Genomic DNA, 20,945 nt, shown 5'->3' with positions numbered 1-20,945 from the left:
TGATCCTATAAAATAGTTATTTACGATACAAGTGCGGAAAAGAGGAAATTCGAAACGAGTGGCGATAAATTAAAACACGACCGAAGGGAGTGTTTTAAATCGACACGAGTTGCGAATTACTTATTCGCACGTGTATCGTACAACGTTTTACAGTACATATGGCGCTTTAAACTTATGACATCGCACGAAAAGTGCTATTTTACGCACTAGTGCGGGAAAATAAGACCATATGTACTGTAAATCAATTTTATAAACTTGCAGATACGTCTGCGAGCGATATTCCAAATTTTATGTTAAAGGAAAAAATGGAAAAATTATGCTTCCGACGGGACATGAACCCGCAACCTCAGCAATCCGTGCGTTAGCTCTCCGAATTGAGCTACAGATTATTTAGCAAGAGCTTCTGGTAGGCTTCCGTAACTCAATTGGGAGAGCTAACGCGAGGATTGCGGAGGTTACGGGTTCAAGTCCTGCCAGAAGCGTAATTTGTCATTTTTTTCTTTAATATAAAATGTAGTGATCCTATACTTTTTGGGTTTAATTTAAATGGATCCCCTGGGTCCGTGGGGTCCTGGCGCCCTGAGTCTCTTTGGAAACCTTTCAAAGAGACTCAGGGACGCAACTGGGGACCCGAGAGCCGGCAGTTACCTCGCTCAACGCTTTAGTCTGGCAGTTCAGCGGGGTAACGCAGCCAGCATCTTGGGGACCTTGCCACAGGGGTCTTTTTTAGATGTAGTTTAGATTAGTTTTATTTTATTTTAGAATAGTTTGTATTTAGTTTAATTTTAAGTTATTTTTATTTATTGTTTTTTGACTTGTTTTTGTACCATATATATGAATAACGTAGGTATATCGTAGTATCTTTTCGCCGCGACGGTGGCGCGCGCGAAAGTTTCTGAGGCGCAATATGGCCCTCAGGTAAAACAGGTTGGAGACCCCTGACTTAGACCGTTGGCAGTCCTCAACTGTGTGTTTCTCCAGAAAGTTCCTGCCTCGCACCTATACCGTAAAACGGGGTGAGTAGGTTTCGCGGGGAGAGGTGGGTTATGAATGGGGAGAGAAGGTTTGAGAGGGGGGTGAGGGGTTTTTAAGGCTACTGCTACAAAAATAATGTATTCCAATTTAAAATGGGGCTATAGTAATACGCATAATAAAAAAAAATCGATCCAACAATCTTCCAAAATCACCTTTGTATGAAAAACCCTCTCACCCCAAATACGAGGCACTACGGGGTGAGGTGGGTTTTCCTCTTTATCGTCAAAGTTATGAAATGGAACTACCCAAAATAAAATACAAACGTCCGAACCACTTATTATGTACACCATTCAGTTTTCACATGTAAAATAATATTTTATCGAGGTTTGAAAGTCAAATTTCAGTCAACTCACCCCATTTTACGGTACTGTGAATTATGGATGACTCAAGTTAGACCGGGCCGTGTCCGGGCCGAAGCTTACGGAGTTTACCTATACCACAGAATAAATAATAGTACTAAGTACAGAAGACTCACTCTCTAACAAAACGCGTCTGTTACGATCAGCACAGATATGGCCGCTAGGCGGCGAGAGCGCCACGCGCGGCTTATGGCTAGCCACCAAATTAAATCGGTGTGGAACGGATGTACTTTTAGCAACCTGTAGCAAAGCGACTAAATCGCGGAGTGAGCCACGCCTGTTAACAGTCGACATTCTTTTGACAGGCTCTCTATCATTTGTTCTTTGCAGACATGGAGACGACATATTCGGCGGAGGAGCTGGCAGCGATGCCGGACCGCATCGCGGCCACCTTCAGCAACCGCTCCGTGTTCGTAACCGGCGGCACCGGCTTCATGGGCAAGGTGCTGGTCGAGAAGTTGCTCAGGTATGTGGTCATCTTCACCAGCTCCGTGTTGTCACCACTTGTTTATGAGCGAGATGATCAACAAGCTCTTCAGGGTATGCGGCCATCTTCACCAGTTCCGTGCTATAGTCACCACCGGGTTCATGGGCAAGGTGCTGGTTCAGAAGCTGCTCAGTTATGTGGTAATCTTCACCAGCTCCGTGTTGTCACCACTTGTTTATGAACGAGATGATCAAGAAGCTCTTCAGGGTATGCGGCCATCTTCACCAGTTCCGTGCTATAGTCACCACCGGGTTCATGGGCAAGGTGCTGGTCGAGAAGCTGCTCAGTTATGTGGTAATCTTCACCAGCTCCGTGTTGTCAGGTATGTGGCATGTGGCACCCTTCACCAGCTCCGTGTTGTCACCACCTGTTTATGAGCAAGGTGATCGAGAAGCTCTTCAGGGTATGTGGCCATCTTCACCAGCCCCATGCTATAGTCACCACCAGCTTCATGGGCCAGGTGATGGTCTAAAAATTGCTCAGGTATGTGGTCATCTTCACCACCTCTATGTTCGTCACTACCGGCTGAGCTACTGAAGCTTAGTAGAGGCTTGCGAATTTTTCCATGCCTACCTTTTTGTTTACCTACCTACACGTCTTAGGGAGGTGCATAGTGAAAGGTCTTTCTTAACGCCACCGGAGTCCCGAAGCAGGTTATCCTTCGCAGACTTATTGACGTATTGCTTGCGTATTGTATCTGCTTGATATGCTTGGTATTTCCAGGAACTATGTGTTACCTGTTACAAATTCAACTAAGATAGTTATTGAGCAAATTTTTTTGTTATGAAGTACCTAAGTACATAAAATATTCCAGGAAGTGTCCGGACATCAAGCAGATTTTGTTGCTGGTGCGGCAGAAGAAAGGCAAGACGCCGCGCCAGCGCATGGAGGACACGCTCAAAGACCCCGTAAGTATTTACTACGCTATGTTTGCACGTCAGCAAAGTTAAAACAAATTTACGCACCATCATAGGCGTACCCACGGTGGGGCAAGGTGGGGCAGTTGCCCCACCCTGGTCTCTAACCATGAGCTAAGAATTTCTGTTTCAACCGTACCCTGTTACAACGTACTCAGCCTCCCCTACTTCTGCCCCACCCCTTAAAAAGTGCTGCGTACGCCCATGCGTGCCATAAAAGATGACTCACGTTAGACCGGGCCGTGTCCGACCCGGAGCTTCCGGCGCATCGTTTTCTATGGAAAGCTGTCGTATATAAAAAATAATGTAGTTGTTGTATGAGAAATAATGTTTTTAAAATGTTTAAATAATTAATGGAAATAGTGCCTCGGACAAGATCCGCAATAAAACATTTCACCTTTGGAGTGCAAGGGTCCTCTTGTTACTCTAACCTGGTTAATGGGAACTTGATAGGATATTGAAAAGATAAGACCAAATATATGACATGCAATTTAATACGATTCGCTAACTACTACAATGCACTCCGCTTTAGGGCGGGCGCTGCTCGGAATACAATCGGTTTCTCTAAACTGTCGGCGGTTATGGGGTGACACTATAGTAAACCTTAATCTACGATCGCGAGATGAACGAGACGCGGAGTCTTGGCCAAAACCTGGGATAAAAGTCTAGTGCACTCACGGGTACCGAACGTAGCTATCATCCACAGGCCCGCTGGTATTTAACGCAGCAGGCGGATCGCCGACGGTGGGCGACGGGCGTTCCTCAAGCTCCGGCTTTGGCAAGCCCGGGCGAGAACAACCCGCGGCGCTCAGGAGTTCCACAAGAAGGACCCGCGCGATGAGACCTTGGGGTCGTCGGACCGCGGCAAGGCTGCCCGACACACGGCTCGCGGGTCAAGGCCGTGCCCTACGGCTTGATGGTGGCGCCAACGTGTCGCGCCTCGGAGTCGACAGGCCACGCAAGTGAAAGCCAATAATTGCATTTAATTCTTTTTTTTTTTAACTGATACTAATTTTATACATTTATCTTATCGCTCTCCCAAGCTCACAGCAACCAGGTTGATATTTAAAACTTTTTTCGGGCGCCATTGTCGTATATAAAAAATAATGTAGTATTTAGATATTCAAAACCAATATCAAATTTACAGACCGAAAATAATTGGAAAATAGTTTTGCCTAGAGAATTAATACTAGAATGCATTAAAGAAAATCATGAAAAATTAACAGTCCATCCTGGCACATTTAAAACTTTATCAAAAATTAAAGAAAACTATTTTTGGAAAGGCATGTATGCAGACGTGAAAAATTATGTGGCCACGTGTGAGAAGTGTAAAGCATACAAACACTCAAATCAGCCTCCACATGGGCACATGACAAACCAGAAAAAGGTTAATAAACCTATACACACTCTATCTATCGACCTAATAGGTCCTTTAGTACAATCATATTCTGGTCACGTCTACATACTATCTATAGTTGATGTATTTACAAAATATTGTTGGATTCACCCACTTAGAACTGCAACAACTAAAACAGTAACTACATTTATAGAATCAGAAATTTTAAACAAAGAGGGAATCCCATGTGTTTTAATCTGCGACAACGCAACAATATTCCAAAGTAAACAATTTAAAGATTTTTGTGCCACACACTCAATACCAAGGATATTTTATAACGCATATTACGCACCTCAATCTAATACAGTAGAACGCTTTAATCAAACTATTGAGACCTGCCTAGCTATTTTAGTAGGACAAGACCAAAGGAACTGGTCCAAGTACCTACCGCAAATCCAGCTATCTTTGAATAGCACTATTAATATTGTAACGGGGCATACACCATTCTTGTTGGCAAAGGGGCGAGAGATGATGACGGATGGCATGCTGCATTCCATTAGGGGCGGTATTCCAAATTCGTTAGACGACCTCCAAATTTCCAACCGGTCCGACAGAGCAACTGCTCTCAACGAGATGGCAGATATCTTCCAGCGCGTCACTGATGCTTTGACCAAAGCGTACAAACAAAACGCGGTACGATATAACCTGCGCCGTAAGGAACTACGGCTAAGCGTAGGCGATATCGTATGGAGGCGTAATTTTGTACAGTCAAATGCAGCACACTTCTTCTCCGCAAAATTGGCACCGCGCTTCCTGAAATGCAAAGTCATTAAGAAGCATTCGGATGTCGTATATGATCTTCAGGAGATAGACACGGGTAAAATTGGAAAGTATCATGTCAAGGACATAATTAAAGTCCCACAAGGTGTATGTCACACGTAACAATTTATTTTATATTATTAGGGCATATTAAGATTTAGCCCATTCTTTTTTTTTCAAGCATACATGCTTCTTTGACCCAACTGGTCAACATTTGTTCCAAGCATTTCCTAGGAAATCAAATTTTATAAGTAACTACATACCCTAAGGGCCCAGGGTGACTCAATTATGGTGGATATAATACACTAAGTAGGACATGGAAAAGGAAACCAAGTTTTTTCTTTTTCAATTAATGCAAGCCCATTGGCTGCATATTGGAGTTTGATTTAAGTGCGGGTTACAAGTAACTTCCACTATTGCTAGTATAAGTAATAAATAAAAACTACCAACTAGTAACCACATTATATTAGGGTACTAGTGGCTTTGTATTTGTAGGAATATAGGCATAGCAGAGCATGCTATAGTAAAACATAACCATTAGTATATCAATAGGTAGCATTACATTAGGAATAGAAATACATGTAATATACTAATTAATTAGAATAAATTAGCCTAATCAAAGATAAATAATATTTTTGTTAGCATTAAAAGATATCAATTAGCCTCAAAATGAGAGTTAGCTCCTTATTAACTATAGCGACTACATTATACAACTTAAGACTATTTCAAAGGAAATCTAGGTTATATTTTTTAGTTGAGTAGCAGAAACCACAGTGTGGTGGCCACACGCTGTGATTTCTAATGTGAAACATGTGATAGTCATGATCTGACCACAGCATAGTGTTAAGAGGTATACGTCTACGTTATAGTTCTAGAACATAATATAGGTAAATTAAAGATAAATATTAAGTAGCATACGAAACAAATAAATATAGGTTTAGTGTCAAACGATAATAAATATGGAGCGCATGTATATGTCCGCATGTATAGTTAACGTCCTACTGGACCAGATGATTTTTTGGGAAAAGATTTTTTTTCTCCGGTTACCCCGGCTGCCTCGGTTAAGCGGCGCTTAACCTCTTTGCCGAGAGAGGGGATATTGTAGCGATGCTACATATTTGCCTAGGATAAATACATGCTTTTCCATACAAGATAACCGGTACAACATGACTGTCGCATTTCCAACAAAATAACATACACCAGAGTATGACACTTATGTAAAACTATAATGTACCTTCTCAGCTGTAGGTTGTTTAGCATATCCTGCCTCCTGGTTAACTGGTTTCGAAGAAACGAGTCTAAAGAGTATGCCACTTGAACGGAACTTGTCACCCAGATTGCGCGGAGATTGGTGAACCAAACCTGGCTTCATGCATATCAAAATGATCCCCCTGGTCTACCCCAACTGCTCAAATAGGTCACTTCCTAATTTAATTAGTATTTTAGAATCATTTTCGGAATTTTTATGAAACATAAATAGTGAATATGAAGGTGTGAAAAGGTTGAAATTTTGACAGGAGAACTGTCAGAGAGTAGACTATGCGTTTAGTTACCGCATCGGAAAGAAGGTATTCTGAATGAAACAAGGTAGAAAACGTACGATAAAAATATAATTATTAGTAATTATTATTAACCACTTAAAATATTACAAGTATTAATGAGCATTGATATTTTTTCGAGAGTCATATGATTTGGAAAAGGTTTAAGTTGGTTTGACGTTTGATGCGTCGATATGGATCGAAACGGAGGGCTGGGGATTTTGCTAGAATCGACAATGGATGGGGAGTTGGTACTGGGGCACGCTAGCATTTATACAGTTCCTAATTGAATATCGAAATAAACCGCCTCGCCCCCTTCCGCCGCCTGCCCTGGCCGGTGGAAGATTGGGATATATGTAAAGTGCGCCGTGTGTGTGTGTGTTGTGCGCGAAAAGGGCGTAGCCCACCGAGTGCTTTCCGTGCCGCCGGCGAGCGAAAGCATGGCCGACGGTCGTGTTGCTCCGAGCGCCGTTGCGCGCTCCCTGATGTGCTGAGCGTCGTGGGGACGCTGGTTTTCACCGCAGGGCGCAGTTTCCAAGGCCTGTGGACTGCGTGCCGCCTGGCGATCCCGAGGTGCTTCACACAGGCCTCCCTTTCACTTGCGTGGCCTAGTACCAACTCCCCATCCATTGTCGATTCTAGCAAAATCCCCAGCCCTCCGTTTCGATCCATATCGACGCATCAAACGTCAAACCAACTTAAACCTTTTCCAAATCATATGACTCTCGAAAAAATATCAATGCTCATTAATACTTGTAATATTTTAAGTGGTTAATAATAATTACTAATAATTATATTTTTATCGTACGTTTTCTACCTTGTTTCATTCAGAATACCTTCTTTCCGATGCGGTAACTAAACGCATAGTCTACTCTCTGACAGTTCTCCTGTCAAAATTTCAACCTTTTCACACCTTCATATTCACTATTTATGTTTCATAAAAATTCCGAAAATGATTCTAAAATACTAATTAAATTAGGAAGTGACCTATTTGAGCAGTTGGGGTAGACCAGGGGGATCATTTTGATATGCATGAAGCCAGGTTTGGTTCACCAATCTCCGCGCAATCTGGGTGACAAGTTCCGTTCAAGTGGCATACTCTTTAGACTCGTTTCTTCGAAACCAGTTAACCAGGAGGCAGGATATGCTAAACAACCTACAGCTGAGAAGGTACATTATAGTTTTACATAAGTGTCATACTCTGGTGTATGTTATTTTGTTGGAAATGCGACAGTCATGTTGTACCGGTTATCTTGTATGGAAAAGCATGTATTTATCCTAGGCAAATATGTAGCATCGCTACAAAGCATCACGTGATCGCCTGTCATGTCATAGAAAAGTAAGCGCCGGAAGCTCCGGCCCGAACACGGCCCGATCTAACGAGATCCCTAAACGGACTGTAGGAGTGATGAAAATTTCTCATCAATGTGTACAATTAATTCTCACAGTTGTTTGAGAAAGTACGCACAATGCGCGGCGGCATTGAACCTCTCCTGGAAAAGATGACACTCATCGCTGGAGACGCAAGCGAGCCAGACCTTGGTCTTAGCCCGGCTGATCGTCAGAAGATCATTGAGGAAACTGACATCATCATACACGCTGCTGCCACTATCAGGTACAATCATAATTTAATACTTGCTCTGGTCAGAGGCGTCGGCGTCGTTATAGTCAGAGACTCATTTTATATATGCTGCTATTGGCTGCTACCGTCACATTCAAGCATCATTAAAGTCAGTCCGCAAAGTTTGAGACCTTGTTCTGGTCCCAATAACTTTGAGCACAATCTCTCTTCGAAAAAATACGTTTTAAAATATTTTTTTAATTCTCATGCTCTGAAAGAGGGTCATTGTTCAGAAAATGATACGTTTCTGCATTAGAGCATTTTAGGTTCCAAGTACGATTATTTTTACGATAAGCAATTAAAATTTGGGTATAAATGGATTTGTTATACAATTTCCATTCTGATATTTGTGTCTGATATGGGGATTCCATAAATAGCGATACTTTTGCCTAAATGGTTAATGTTGAAAGTACCCTAAAAAAATACTACATATAAAAATTTATACTTATTTATTTTATTATTAATGTTTAAAAAAAAACACATGCATTTTACTTTCCTCGTATTCGAAATTAAAAGTAGAGTGTTTATCTCTGGTGAAAGGCATCATTTCAGCGTCGGACTATCGGCAGAAATGAGTGCCTTTCATCCCTTGGTTAACAATCTACTATATCTGTGGGCCACTAGTTGCCTTAAACTAAAGGTTTTTTATTGTTCATCATCATCATCATCATCTCAGCCATAAGACGTCCACTGCTGAACATAGGCCTCCCCCTTGGACCTCCATTCGTACCGGTTGGAAGCGACCCGCATCCAGCGTCTTCCGGCGGCCTTAACAAGGTCGTCCGTCCATCTTGTGGGTGGACGTCCTACGCTGCGCTTGCTAGTCCGTGGTCTCCACTCGAGCACTTTTCGACCCCATCGGCCATCTTCTCTGCGCGCAATGTGGCCTGCCCATTGCCACTTCAGCTTGCTTTTTATTGTTATATTCCCATAATTTCTAATATTTTGTAATGAGCGTAATGAGTTCACTGATCATGTTTTAGATTCGACGAGGAACTGAGGAAAGCGGTGTTACTGAACGTACGCGGAACTAAACTCGTATTGGAGCTCGGGAAGCAGTGCAAGCATCTTCTGGTGAGTTCCTTGTGCATTGATGATGGCGTAAACGGACATTAGGTAATGCGGTAATGGTATACTTATAGGGACAAAAACTACTACGAGCTGAGGGTGTTCCAGCAACGATCGCGTCATTACGTGCACTTCACCTTTTTGTGGTGCGCGTGCCACCGCCACTGCTAGTAACTGTTGTAAGCGCGAACTTCTAGCCGAAGGGTGTGCCATGGTATTTCAAAAGAGGTGTTGCTAAACGTACGCGTCCTGGAGCACGGAAAACAGTGTGAGCGTGGAATCCTTACTCTCCCAAACGCCATTTTTAGGGTTCCGTACCCAAAGGGTAAAACGGGACCCTATTACTAAGACCTTGCTGTCCGTCCGTCCGTCCGTCCGTCTGTCACCAGGCTGTATCTCACGAACCGTGATAGCTAGACAGTTGAAATTTTCACAGATGATGTATTTCTGTTGCCGCTATAACAACAAATACTAAAAACAGAATAAAATAAAGATTTAAACGGGGCTCCCATACAAGAAACGTGATTTTTGACCAAAGTTAAGCAACGTCGGGAGTGGTCAGTACTTGGATGGGTGACCGTTTATTTTTTGCTTTTTTTTGGTTTTTTTTTGCATTATGGTACGGAAACCTTCGTGCGCGAGTCCGACTCGCACTTGTTTGTTTATTGTACAATATACTCCTACTACTAAAGCTTTGCATCAGAAAGAACGTGTAAGTATTAGTGTGAACGTGTTAGTGTAGTAAATTGATTTGAATGAAATAAGTAGTGTTGTAGTTTTGAATTACGTTAGAATTTACCAATAAACCACACATCTTCCACAGCTATTCGTCCACATCTCGACCGCCTACTGCCATCTCCACGAAAAACTTCTAGAAGAAAAACCCTACCCTCCCCCAGCCGACCCCCACCAGATCATCCAAATTATGGAATGGATGGACGATGCTACCGTCGCTGCTGTCACGCCTTTGTGAGTAGTTACTGCTTGTAATATCTAGAACTTTGTAAGTCAACTTCTAGAAATATCTAGACTTTTATAGTCTTACTCTTTCCCTAAAACCCTCACAAGATCATGCAGATTATTTAGTAAATGGACGATACTACCGCCGCTGCTATCATGTGACGCCTTTGTGACTAGCTACTGCTAGAAATATCTAGAATTTTCTAGCCTTACCCTCCCCCTAAAACCCTCACAAGATCATCCAGATCATGGAATGGATGGACTATCTACTACCGCCGCTGCTGTGACGCCTTTGTGAGTAGCTACTGCTAGAAATGTCTAGACTTTTCTAGTCTTACCCTCCCTTACAAGATCATTCAGATTAAGGAGTAGATGGACGATTGCTACCGTCTCTGCTGTGACGCCTTTGTAAGTAGCTACTGCTAGAAATATCTAGAATTTTCTAGCCTTACCCCTCCCCCTAAAACGCTCACAAGATCCTCCAGATCATGGAATGAATGGCCGCCCCAGCCAAGTTGTCGTCGCATAATATAAACTTCGATCCCAATCACTTTGGCTCTTCGCAAAACTTCGGTGTCGGACCAGGCCGCGTAGCCAAGATGCCGATCGCTTACGCTACGTAGCGATCGAAACGCAACTGTCACTGTCACACTAATATGGAAGAGTGATAGAGATACATAATGCTTTGCGTTGTCGAAGCGATAGCGATTGTAACCATGGATAGACAGCTGATCTTTAAGACTTTGCGAAGGCATTTTCGGTGGAATCGGTCTAATGTGCGGATGTGACGACGGTATGCGGTCCACGTTCCAGAAAAGTATAAGATATTAGGAAGCACAACAGCCATATATACGGAGATCTGATTCAACAAGTATTAGAAGTTGACTTGCACCAGCTGTGGTCACGGAAAGACTGACGTCCCAACAAAACACCCTAAAAATTTCAATCGAGAGGACGGTTACAAATTATCGTCTACTTGGGGACCAGTGATTCAAATGTTGAAACCAGCAGATATATCTTCGGACCAGTGTACGGATACTGTGAGTGTTGCGTGTCGTGCCGTGGACAATAAACATTAAACTTTAACGGGTAGCTGCAATTTCTTTGTCTACCCCGAACATTTTTATAAACTAATTTCGGGTAGTTTAGTGTTGTTTTATTAATATCTCCGTTGACATTTGTTGGGACGTCAGTCTTTCCGTGACCACAGCTGGTGCAACTCAGCTGAAACGTCGGAATTAAAGGTAAAAACAATGAAATTATATCGCGGTAGACCCGTTTGTGTAATTGAATATGTGTACAAAACGCGAGAGTTTAAAGTGTTATAAGTATTAGAAGTATTCTGACAGAGGTATTGCACAAACACAGACGTATCCTGCGAGAGCACCGTGGCCGTGGCAATAAACGTTTTATTAGAATGCTGAACGTTATACAATACAATACAATGCAATTCAATACAATACAATACAATACAATACAATACAATACAATACAATACAATACAATACAATACAATACAATACAATACAATACAATACAATACAATACAATACAATACAATACAATACAATACAATACAATACAATACAATACAATACAATACAATACAATACAATACAATACAATACAATACAATACAATACAATACAATACAATACAATACAATACAATACAATACAATACAATACAATACAATACAATACAATACAATACAATACAATACAATACAATACAATACAATACAATACAATACAATACAATACAATACAATACAATACAATACAATACAATACAATACAATACAATACAATACAATACAATACAATACAATACAATACAATACAATACAATACAATACAATACAATACAATACAATACAATACAATACAATACAATACAATACAATACAATACAATACAATACAATACAATACAATACAATACAATACAATACAATACAATACAATACAATACAATACAATACAATACAATACAATACAATACAATACAATACAATACAATACAATACAATACAATACAATACAATACAATACAATACAATACAATACAATACAATACAATACAATACAATACAATACAATACAATACAATACAATACAATACAATACAATACAATACAATACAATACAATACAATACAATACAATACAATACAATACAATACAATACAATACAATACAATACAATACAATACAATACAATACAATACAATACAATGCAATGCAATGCAATGCAATGCAATACAATGTAATGCAATGCAATGCAATGCATTGCAATGCATTGCAATACACAATACACTTTATTGCACACCTCACATACCTACACGTTATCTAGGTCCTTTGATTTTTGCAGGTTGCTGAAGAAGCTACCGAACTCATACGCATTCACGAAGGCACTTGGCGAAGCTTTGGTCGTTGAAGCCCTAGACATCTTGCCGATTGGCATTCTGCGGCCCTCCATCGGTAAAACATTTTACTTATTTATTTATTGAACCTTTATTGCTTTAGGAAGTGTCGTGCTGCGATTGGCCTTTACAGCCATAGGAAAAGGTGTGCCGCACCTCCGATCTCCGACGGCGCACAGACCTCTTCTTAATAAACTGTCACTGCAACAATCATTCTGTCAAGATGCTGTGGCCAAAGATGATGATTGCATAAAAGAGAACCTTACAGTACAAAAGATGGACTTAATGCATTAAGTCCATCCATCGCGATCTGAAGAGCCCCAAGTGTGCCTAGTTGCCTATCGATATCAAAAGCGACCATGTCGCGTTTCACGCAGCAAGGGACGTCTTATGCGGCGCTTTTAAAATTATATCTGGCTCAACATAATCTGCCTAGGCAAACAAGTGCTATCCTTACGCTGCCACCGACCCATAATTATAATACCTAAGTAATACGTGTGTTTCAGTGATCCCTATTTACCAAGAGCCACTCCCGGGCTGGACTGACAACATAAATGGACCTACTGGACTGCTCATCGGTAAGCTTCTTAAGTTCCGAATTGAAAACAAGAGTTTGTAGAGTACGACCAAGAAAAGTCTGCAGTGATTTTGCTGGCCCATGCAGTGCAAGTGTCATTTTAAACGTCAAACTTCTATGAAATGAAGACGTATAAATAACACTTGCACTGCGTGGGCTATCAAAATCGCTGCAGACTTTTCTTGGTCTAACTCTATACTTTTTGATGTACATCGAACAACGATGAAATGTAAACAAAACAGTTCCACAGACAAGATATAAATGACACGCGATTTTCGAACAATTCAAACGTAGTGTGGCTAACTGCGTTTAAAATTTTCCTTCCTTTTTCTACTGACAAGATTTGCTTGACCAAATATATTTTCACCTCAGCAGCTCGAACAAGGGTACTTTGCTTCTTAAAAACAGTGACCAAAATGCGATTTTGCTCACTGAGTGAAACAAAATGAGTGAGCAAAATCGCATTTTGCTCACTGAGTGAGACAAAATGTCATTCAAGTGACCTTTATAGTCAAATGTCATTTCAACATGCGGGGTCTAATACAAGTTCGATATACTTGGGTTCTATTATCTCTGTACCTCTATGTTCTCACTGCTTAGGGTGAAAATTTTTGTGTACTACACGAGATCAAAGTTATTTACATCTCGTGCGCTTTTGAATCCCTTACTACGCTCAAAATTCTAAATTAGATTCACTCGCTACGCTCAATGAATCTATTATAGAATCTTTCGCTTGCACGGGACTCAAAATAAGCACTCTAAGAAATATCAAACTTTGATCTCTTGTTGTACAAATAACTATTTCAGGGGCCGGCAAGGGCGTCATCAGGTCTATGTACTGCAAGAGTAACAGCTATGCCGACTATCTGCCTGTCGACATTTTCATCAACGGCATTATGATTTGCTGCTGGGAGTACATCGAGCAGGGGTGAGTCACAAACAAACTTACCAGCTCGGCCAAGAGCATGTCGGGCCATGCTCAGTGTAGGGTCTCGTAGTTACCAGTCTGTCAAAATACTCAAATTAGGCCAAACGGGGGCTATTAATAAGTATCATAAGTACGTTCCAAGCATAACGGCTCAGCCACGACATTGATCGACTTGCGACGGCGGCAGCTATATAACCATAGGTGGGAACGAAAGGTGGGTATACCTCGCTCTAACCTATGGCTATCGCTACCGCCGTCGCAAGTCGCTCAATGTCGTGGCCGAGCCGTAAAGGAGTACATTTGCAGCGCTTTGTACGTCTTTTTACTAAGGAGAGAAGATTTTTGGCAATAACTCAAAAACGACTGCACCGATCATGTTCGCTATAGTTTTCGTTGAAAGTATTTATCAAGCTTTTATTTTACGATTTTTTTTTATGTTTTGGACCCATGGTTCAAAAGTTAGAGGGGGGGGGGGGACAATTTTTTTTATTTCTGAGCGATTATTTCAGAAAATATTAACTTTATCAAAAAATTTTGAAAGATCTATCTAACAATTCCCCACACTTTTGGGTCAATACAAAAAAAAATAAAACATAGGTACCTATGTGAGGTCCCCTAAAAAATTTGTTTTATAGTTTCTATTTTACCGTTCTGTCACAATGAACGATTTATGTATCCATGCCGAATTGCAGCTTTCTAGCACTCACCATCTCGGAGAAAAGCCTCGGACAGACGGTCAGACAGACGCACATGGATGGCGAAACTGTAAGGGTTTCTAGGTGACTACGAAACCCTAAAAACTGGATTCACTACTACACAATCTAACCTGTTTTTTCAGTGTCCATCATATAAATGTCATCAACTTCACATCTTCAGCAGAGGTCAAAATAACATGGGAGGAGATGATAGAAGCTGGCAGAGAAATCATCTTGAACAGAGTGCCGCTCAACGGAGTTGCCTGGTAAGCGATCATAGCAGCCTATGGACGCTTCCAATGCCATTGGGGACAAATACCCAGCGACAAGAGTTAGCGACTTATCAGACTAAGGGCCACTTGCATCATCCCACTTACCAGGGGTTTACCCGTTAAACCGTTAACCCAGTGTTTATTTGTACTGGTAGCCATGGTAACTCCAGGTTTAACCCGTTAACCCCGGCTTAGTGGGATGGTGCAAGTCGTCTAGTTCGCGAAACTTTGCCTCATATATCTGGTGACATCTGTGACACACTTCTGATTATCCGAACTTAGTCTTGGTCTCAATTAGTTCAGATAGTCGAGGTTGTACTGTATTTTTATTTATTTATTTGGAAGCAAACGAGCATACGAACCGCCTGATGGGAAGCAGTCTTCGCCGCCCATGGACATAAGCAACATCAGAGGAGCTACTTATGCGTTACCAACCTTTGAGAACCCTAAATACATGCTTCTTGAAGAACCCCATATCATAGTACAAGGGAAACCCATAGTCAGCTGCAGAAGTTGCTAAGCGGGCGAGGTGTTCAAAATTACCTTGACGCGCTCTTATTATCATTTTGAACACCTCGCCCGCTTAGAAACTATTGCTGCTGACTGTACATACTACTATTGAAATGGAATTATAATATTTATAATAATAAGCTTTCCGCTAGTCTCTTCCAACTCCAACTTGCAAATCTATAGCCCATGACCTTAGTTCCCATCGCAGCACAAAAGTGCTGCACTGCAATAGTCTTTGCACCTGGCGGGGACCATCTCCGGATGTATCACATTGTGCGTTCGGGGATGGTATCCGCCACGTGTATCCCTTGCTTTTAGATTAAAGTGTATTAATGGGCCTCTGCGCTGTTGGCTTCGGCCCCACGCCTCCCAAAGGTCCGGGACCCCATTGTCCCGAGATAAGGAAAAGACACAAATAAATAATAAATATTCTTTATTGTGCACCATACAGTTAAAAATACACAGAAAATTAAATGCACGTTAAAAGCTACGCTAACAACAGGCGGTCTTATCGCTAAGAAGCGATCTCTTCCAGACAACCTTTCGGTAGCAGGAAACTAAGAGCTTACAACATTGAACGGGTAGAGCCATGTGCCATTATACTGTTGACATGGAATTATTTCACTCAGGTATCCCGGGGGATCGATGAAGCACTCTCGTCTGTACCACAACATTTGTGTGCTGCTGTTCCATTGGCTGCCCGCCATCTTAGTTGACTGCTTGCTCTGGTGTCTTCGCTACGAACCAGTGTACGTACATCATCATCTCGTTATCCCGTAGGGTGTTTCACTTTTGTATGGAGAAAAAAAGTTGTAATACTTTTCCTGACTTTGCTCACCAATGAAGTCTCCCCACCCTAAAAACTATCTATTTCAATTTTCAAAAGAATTGAATAACGTTTAGAGGTTGCACAGTTTGAAAAGGTAGAGTGAGAATGAGAACCCCATACATTGCGTGAAAATGAACTATGTTCTAAAATGACAAAATAGAATGAACTGATACTAAAATTGAATGAGAAAACTAAATTTTGCGTCTAAAACACGATAAAAGCACTTTTCCTTTGGAAACAGGTGGAAAAACTGAAAAATCTTAACTACAACATTTATCGAGTAACCAAAATCCAAGTTTACTACTCATTTTAAAATTTATTTATATGCCGAAGGTTCCGTATCACCCTACTTTCCGCCTTGATGGTAGCCGCTTAAACCATTTTCTACCCTCCGCTGTAGAGTCGTTGGACTCGTTGTGGTTATTTGAAAAATCTTTGTTAATTTTGTGCAACCTCTAAATGATGACCGATTTTAATTTTTTTTTAACGTATAATATTTTTTTATCTGTTAGAACAAGAATTCGAGCAGTCAGATGAAAATCGAAAAATCGGAAAAATGAAACACCCTATTATCCCGGCATTTTGCCACGGCTATAGGAGCCTGCCTAAAACCCTTGACAATAGAGGCCTGTTCAGATAGTTGTGAGCGCCTCAGCCGTTCCGATATGTCTGCTTGTGACTAAACGAGCCGGGATTTACCCGCGTCGCACGGTCTTACAACTCTTACAGCTATTAGGCCACCAGCGCTTTGTTGAACCTGTGTAAGTTTTGAATGTGGCTTTCCATCAAAGAAGGGTCCTTATACTTCATGTGCATGAGGAACTTTCCATTATAACATCCCTCTTTTTGCGTGGAGGGTTAAAAAATAATAGGACATGGCTCGTTGATATACTGCTAATTATGTAAAACGAAGAAAAGGATAATTTTAAAAAGCTCTTTATCAAAAAGGCCCTCTAAGCCAAAATCCATACAATCTGGCCCGCAAAAAAACGAAGGCCGTTTTATTAGTAGAAAAACTTTTTGAATCAAGTCCAATTACTCACTTACTTTTTATTATTCTCGCAACCCCCCTTGAACCCCTCCCTCCGTTTGGACTTGATGAAGAGTTTATTTTATTCCACAAGAGTTTAAAGGGGCCCACTAAGAGTTTAAAGGGCCCACGACGGCTTGTCAGTTAAACGCAAAAGGTGACAGTTCCGAACAACTGACAGGCTGATATCGTCCGGCGAACTGGGGCCAAATTCGACACGTACAACTGTCAGATTTCGCATCCACGTCAAATCAACAGTTGATTTTATTGCATACTGAGTGTTGATTCCATCAACGGTGGATAATATCATTTGGTACAACGAAAACTCCACTCTAAACTAAGGGTGGTTCGGTTTGGTTTGCTTGTCACCCTAACTGTGGATTGTTAATGTCAAATTTTGACATTGTACGTATTCGAGAACTTATGATTTTTCCCACATCAACGGGAGATCAACACGATACGTCAAACGTCGCTTGTCGAATAGGGGTCCTGGTAATCTGTGGGCCCTTAAAATCTGTTAAGGCATGTCCTTTTAAAATTACATTGGGGCATTTGGGGCTAAGAAGATTATGATTGAATATCCGCAGCCTGTGCCGCGTCCAACGCCGTGTGACGAAAGGCTTCGAGGTCTTCGAATACTACACCAATAACCAGTGGGACTTCCATTCAGACATCGGTCAGAAGTACAGAAATGATCTGAATCCGCGTGAAAGGATAGAATACAAAGTGGATGCCAGTGGTAAGTAGCGTAAACACACCAATAGTTAGGCCAAGAAAAGTCAGCAGCGATTTGGATAGCCCACGCAATGCAAGTATCATTCATCTATACCTACATATAATAAAGCTGTAGAGGGTCGAAAGTCTGTACATGGAACATATTTGAAAAAAAGTTGGCTGGGGATACTTAGAATCGATAACAGAACACGTTCCAACAGTTTTTAGAATTTTTGTCTGTTTGTCTGTTTATCTGTTTATCTGTTTGTCTGTTTATTTGAACGCGCATCACGTGAAAACGGCTGAACGGATTTTGATGCAAACTTTACTAATCTGTCGAGAAAATCTCCGGCCAGGTTATAGGCTATAAATATTCAACCCTTAAAAGGGGGGGTAGCCACAACACTCGCTTGATTTAAGTTTGCCCCTGAATCTTATGGCGCTACTTAGGAAGGAGGGGCAAACTTTTTTCAAATATGTGCTACTACTATTGAGTACCCTGGTAAACTAACAGATGGCGCTGAATTTAATACGTAGTGACATGAATAGCCACCGAGGAAGGTTTTTGCCAAATTAACTCTAAGTTTAGATGAGGGGGTACGGACATCAACAAATTTAATTGAATAATTATGTCGATTTAATAATATACAACAAAATTAAACGACAGTAAATTAATTACCCCTCATTGCGCAGTGCCATCTTTTTCACGACTACCTTTAAAAAGAGAGAGAGAGAGAGAGAGAGAGCGTATTGTGTTTTCAACGTTCGTGTTTGTATGTAGGTATATATTTATTTATCTGAGTTTCTTTATTACACCTTAACTTCTGAATGCCTTAACCTTAGCCCGACGTACCTACGTGACACGCTGTACGCTCACCAAAGCCGGGCGCCGAAGGCGCTCTCATAGTCAAACCTTTGGACCAGTGCCGAATTAACCAATAAGCAAAACAAAAAAGTAGAACAAATTTTAAAATTAGGGACAGACACATCGTTTTTACCACACGATTTTTTTTAGCTGTCCAAAAGCTAATTTGCAAAACTAATGGCGCGTAATTCTTTGGGAAACAATCGGTAGCAGTAGAAGAGTCGTGATTACATGCATAGATTCGATTTCAACCCACTCTTTTGCGGTTCGGCGTTAGGTCTTATGCGAGGCCTTCTGCCTTACGGCAAAGTTGATCTTCTGCCTTAATTACACTTGGGCGTGGGTCCAAATCCAAGCTTTCCTCTTTCGCAGGCCTACTGCCTTGCTCACACTTCGCCAATTCAATTCACTTGGTCAATTCCAAGCTCTGCTTTCTTGCATCTTTTATGCATGAAAACAACCTCGCTGAGACCCTTAAATATCGAGCCCTATGCGAAGCTAGGCTGATAGAAAACTGTCCCATCCCTTTTTTGTATAAAATCCTGGATTCGCGCCTGGTTGGGACTAAAAGTAAAATTGCGTTTTTTATATCGAAAAATTTTCGCGCTCGCTTCGCTCGCGTTTTTAATCACTTTCTAAGGTATGATAAAGGTGACATTTGGGTGGCGACTGCAGCAGCATTACTCTGTTGCAACGTTACTGCTGCGGTACTGTCAATTTTCGTCATAAAATGATGTGACTGATTTCCATACTAAAAATAAAAATGTACAATTGTCTATCATATTGCGTTTTTATATCGAAAAATTTTCGCGCTCGCTTCGCTCGCATTTTCAATTACATTCTAACCTAAGATATGATAAAGGTGACATTCGGGTGACGACTGTAGCAGCATTAGGTACTCTGTTGCAACATTACTGCTGCGGCACTGTCAATTTTCTGGATAAAATGATGTGACTGATTTCCATTCTCAGCTGTAATGCGGCAATGAACTTCACTGAAATTACCAAAAAAAAATGTAATCTTAATGACCCTAGGGAGAGGGGGCACCATGGTCTAGAAATGCTTAGGGCATCAAAATATCTTAATCCGGCCCTGCTTCGGACTTAACCCGACGTACGTGTCGCGCTGTACGCGTTCCAAAGCCGGGCGCCTTCGGCGCCCTCATACTAAAAGAATTTGGCGTAGCCCGACAACGTGGCGCGCTGCACGCGGTCCAAAGCCAGGCGACTTCGACTTTCTCATACTAAAAGAGACGTGCGTGACATGCTGTAGGGTTACCAAAGCCGGGCGCCTACGGCACCCTCATACTCAAAGAGTCGGGCGTACACCGACGTACGTGACACGCTGTACGCTTGCCAAAGTTGGGCGCCGAAGGCACCCTCATACTCAAAAAGTCGGGCGTACACCGACGTACGTGACACGCTGTACGCTTGCCAAAGTTGGGCGCCGAAGGCACCCTCATACTCAAAGAGTCGGGCGTACACCGACGTACGTGACACGCTGTACGCTTGCCAAAGTTGGGCGCCGAAGCACCCTCATACTCAAAGCGTCGGGCTAAGCCCGACGCACGTGGCGCGCTGAATGCGTTCCAAAGCCGGGCTCCTTCGGCGCCCTCATACTAAAAGAGTCGGGAATTGCCCGACGTATGTGGCGCACTGCACGCGGTCCAAAGCTAGGCGACTTCGACTTTCTCATACTAAAAGAGTCGGGCGTAGTCGGACTACTACAAATCGCGCTCTAAAAAGTATAAAACAATAATATAGAATTATTTTAAGAAATTATCATGCAGGAAATTATAAATGTTATGATTTTTTGAATAATAAAATACAGCGTAATGTAATTTACTATTTTTTATATATTTAGCAGCTTACTGACACAAACCGAATTCCACGCGGGCGGAGCCGCGGGCACAGCTAGTACGTCATAATTTCAAAGATGTTTGACGTTTACAATAACACCTGC

The 20,945-nt window shown here is 41.7% G+C and overlaps 1 protein-coding gene across 1 annotated transcript in view; it reads left to right on the top strand.

The window, feature by feature from the left end:
- Window positions 1–1,715: 1,715 nt before the first annotated feature.
- Window positions 1,716–20,945, top strand: part of LOC134677979 (fatty acyl-CoA reductase wat-like) — a 339,904-nt gene continuing 320,674 nt past the window's right edge. Inside the window, exons 1-11 of the mRNA XM_063536412.1 lie at window positions 1,716–1,860; window positions 2,696–2,789; window positions 7,940–8,106; window positions 9,096–9,186; window positions 10,004–10,149; window positions 12,512–12,621; window positions 13,070–13,141; window positions 13,948–14,068; window positions 14,907–15,029; window positions 16,175–16,294; window positions 17,992–18,143. Of these exons, the coding sequence (XP_063392482.1) occupies window positions 1,727–1,860; window positions 2,696–2,789; window positions 7,940–8,106; window positions 9,096–9,186; window positions 10,004–10,149; window positions 12,512–12,621; window positions 13,070–13,141; window positions 13,948–14,068; window positions 14,907–15,029; window positions 16,175–16,294; window positions 17,992–18,143 (1,330 nt within the window). The 5' untranslated portion in view covers window positions 1,716–1,726. The remainder of the gene's footprint in view (window positions 1,861–2,695; window positions 2,790–7,939; window positions 8,107–9,095; window positions 9,187–10,003; window positions 10,150–12,511; window positions 12,622–13,069; window positions 13,142–13,947; window positions 14,069–14,906; window positions 15,030–16,174; window positions 16,295–17,991; window positions 18,144–20,945) is intronic.

Source organism: Cydia fagiglandana, chromosome 27, assembly GCF_963556715.1.
Source record: "Cydia fagiglandana chromosome 27, ilCydFagi1.1, whole genome shotgun sequence".
NCBI classification, from domain to species: Eukaryota; Metazoa; Arthropoda; class Insecta; order Lepidoptera; family Tortricidae; genus Cydia; species Cydia fagiglandana.
Note: the sequence above shows the minus strand (reverse complement) of the source record. Positions and strands in the feature narration are given on the sequence as shown.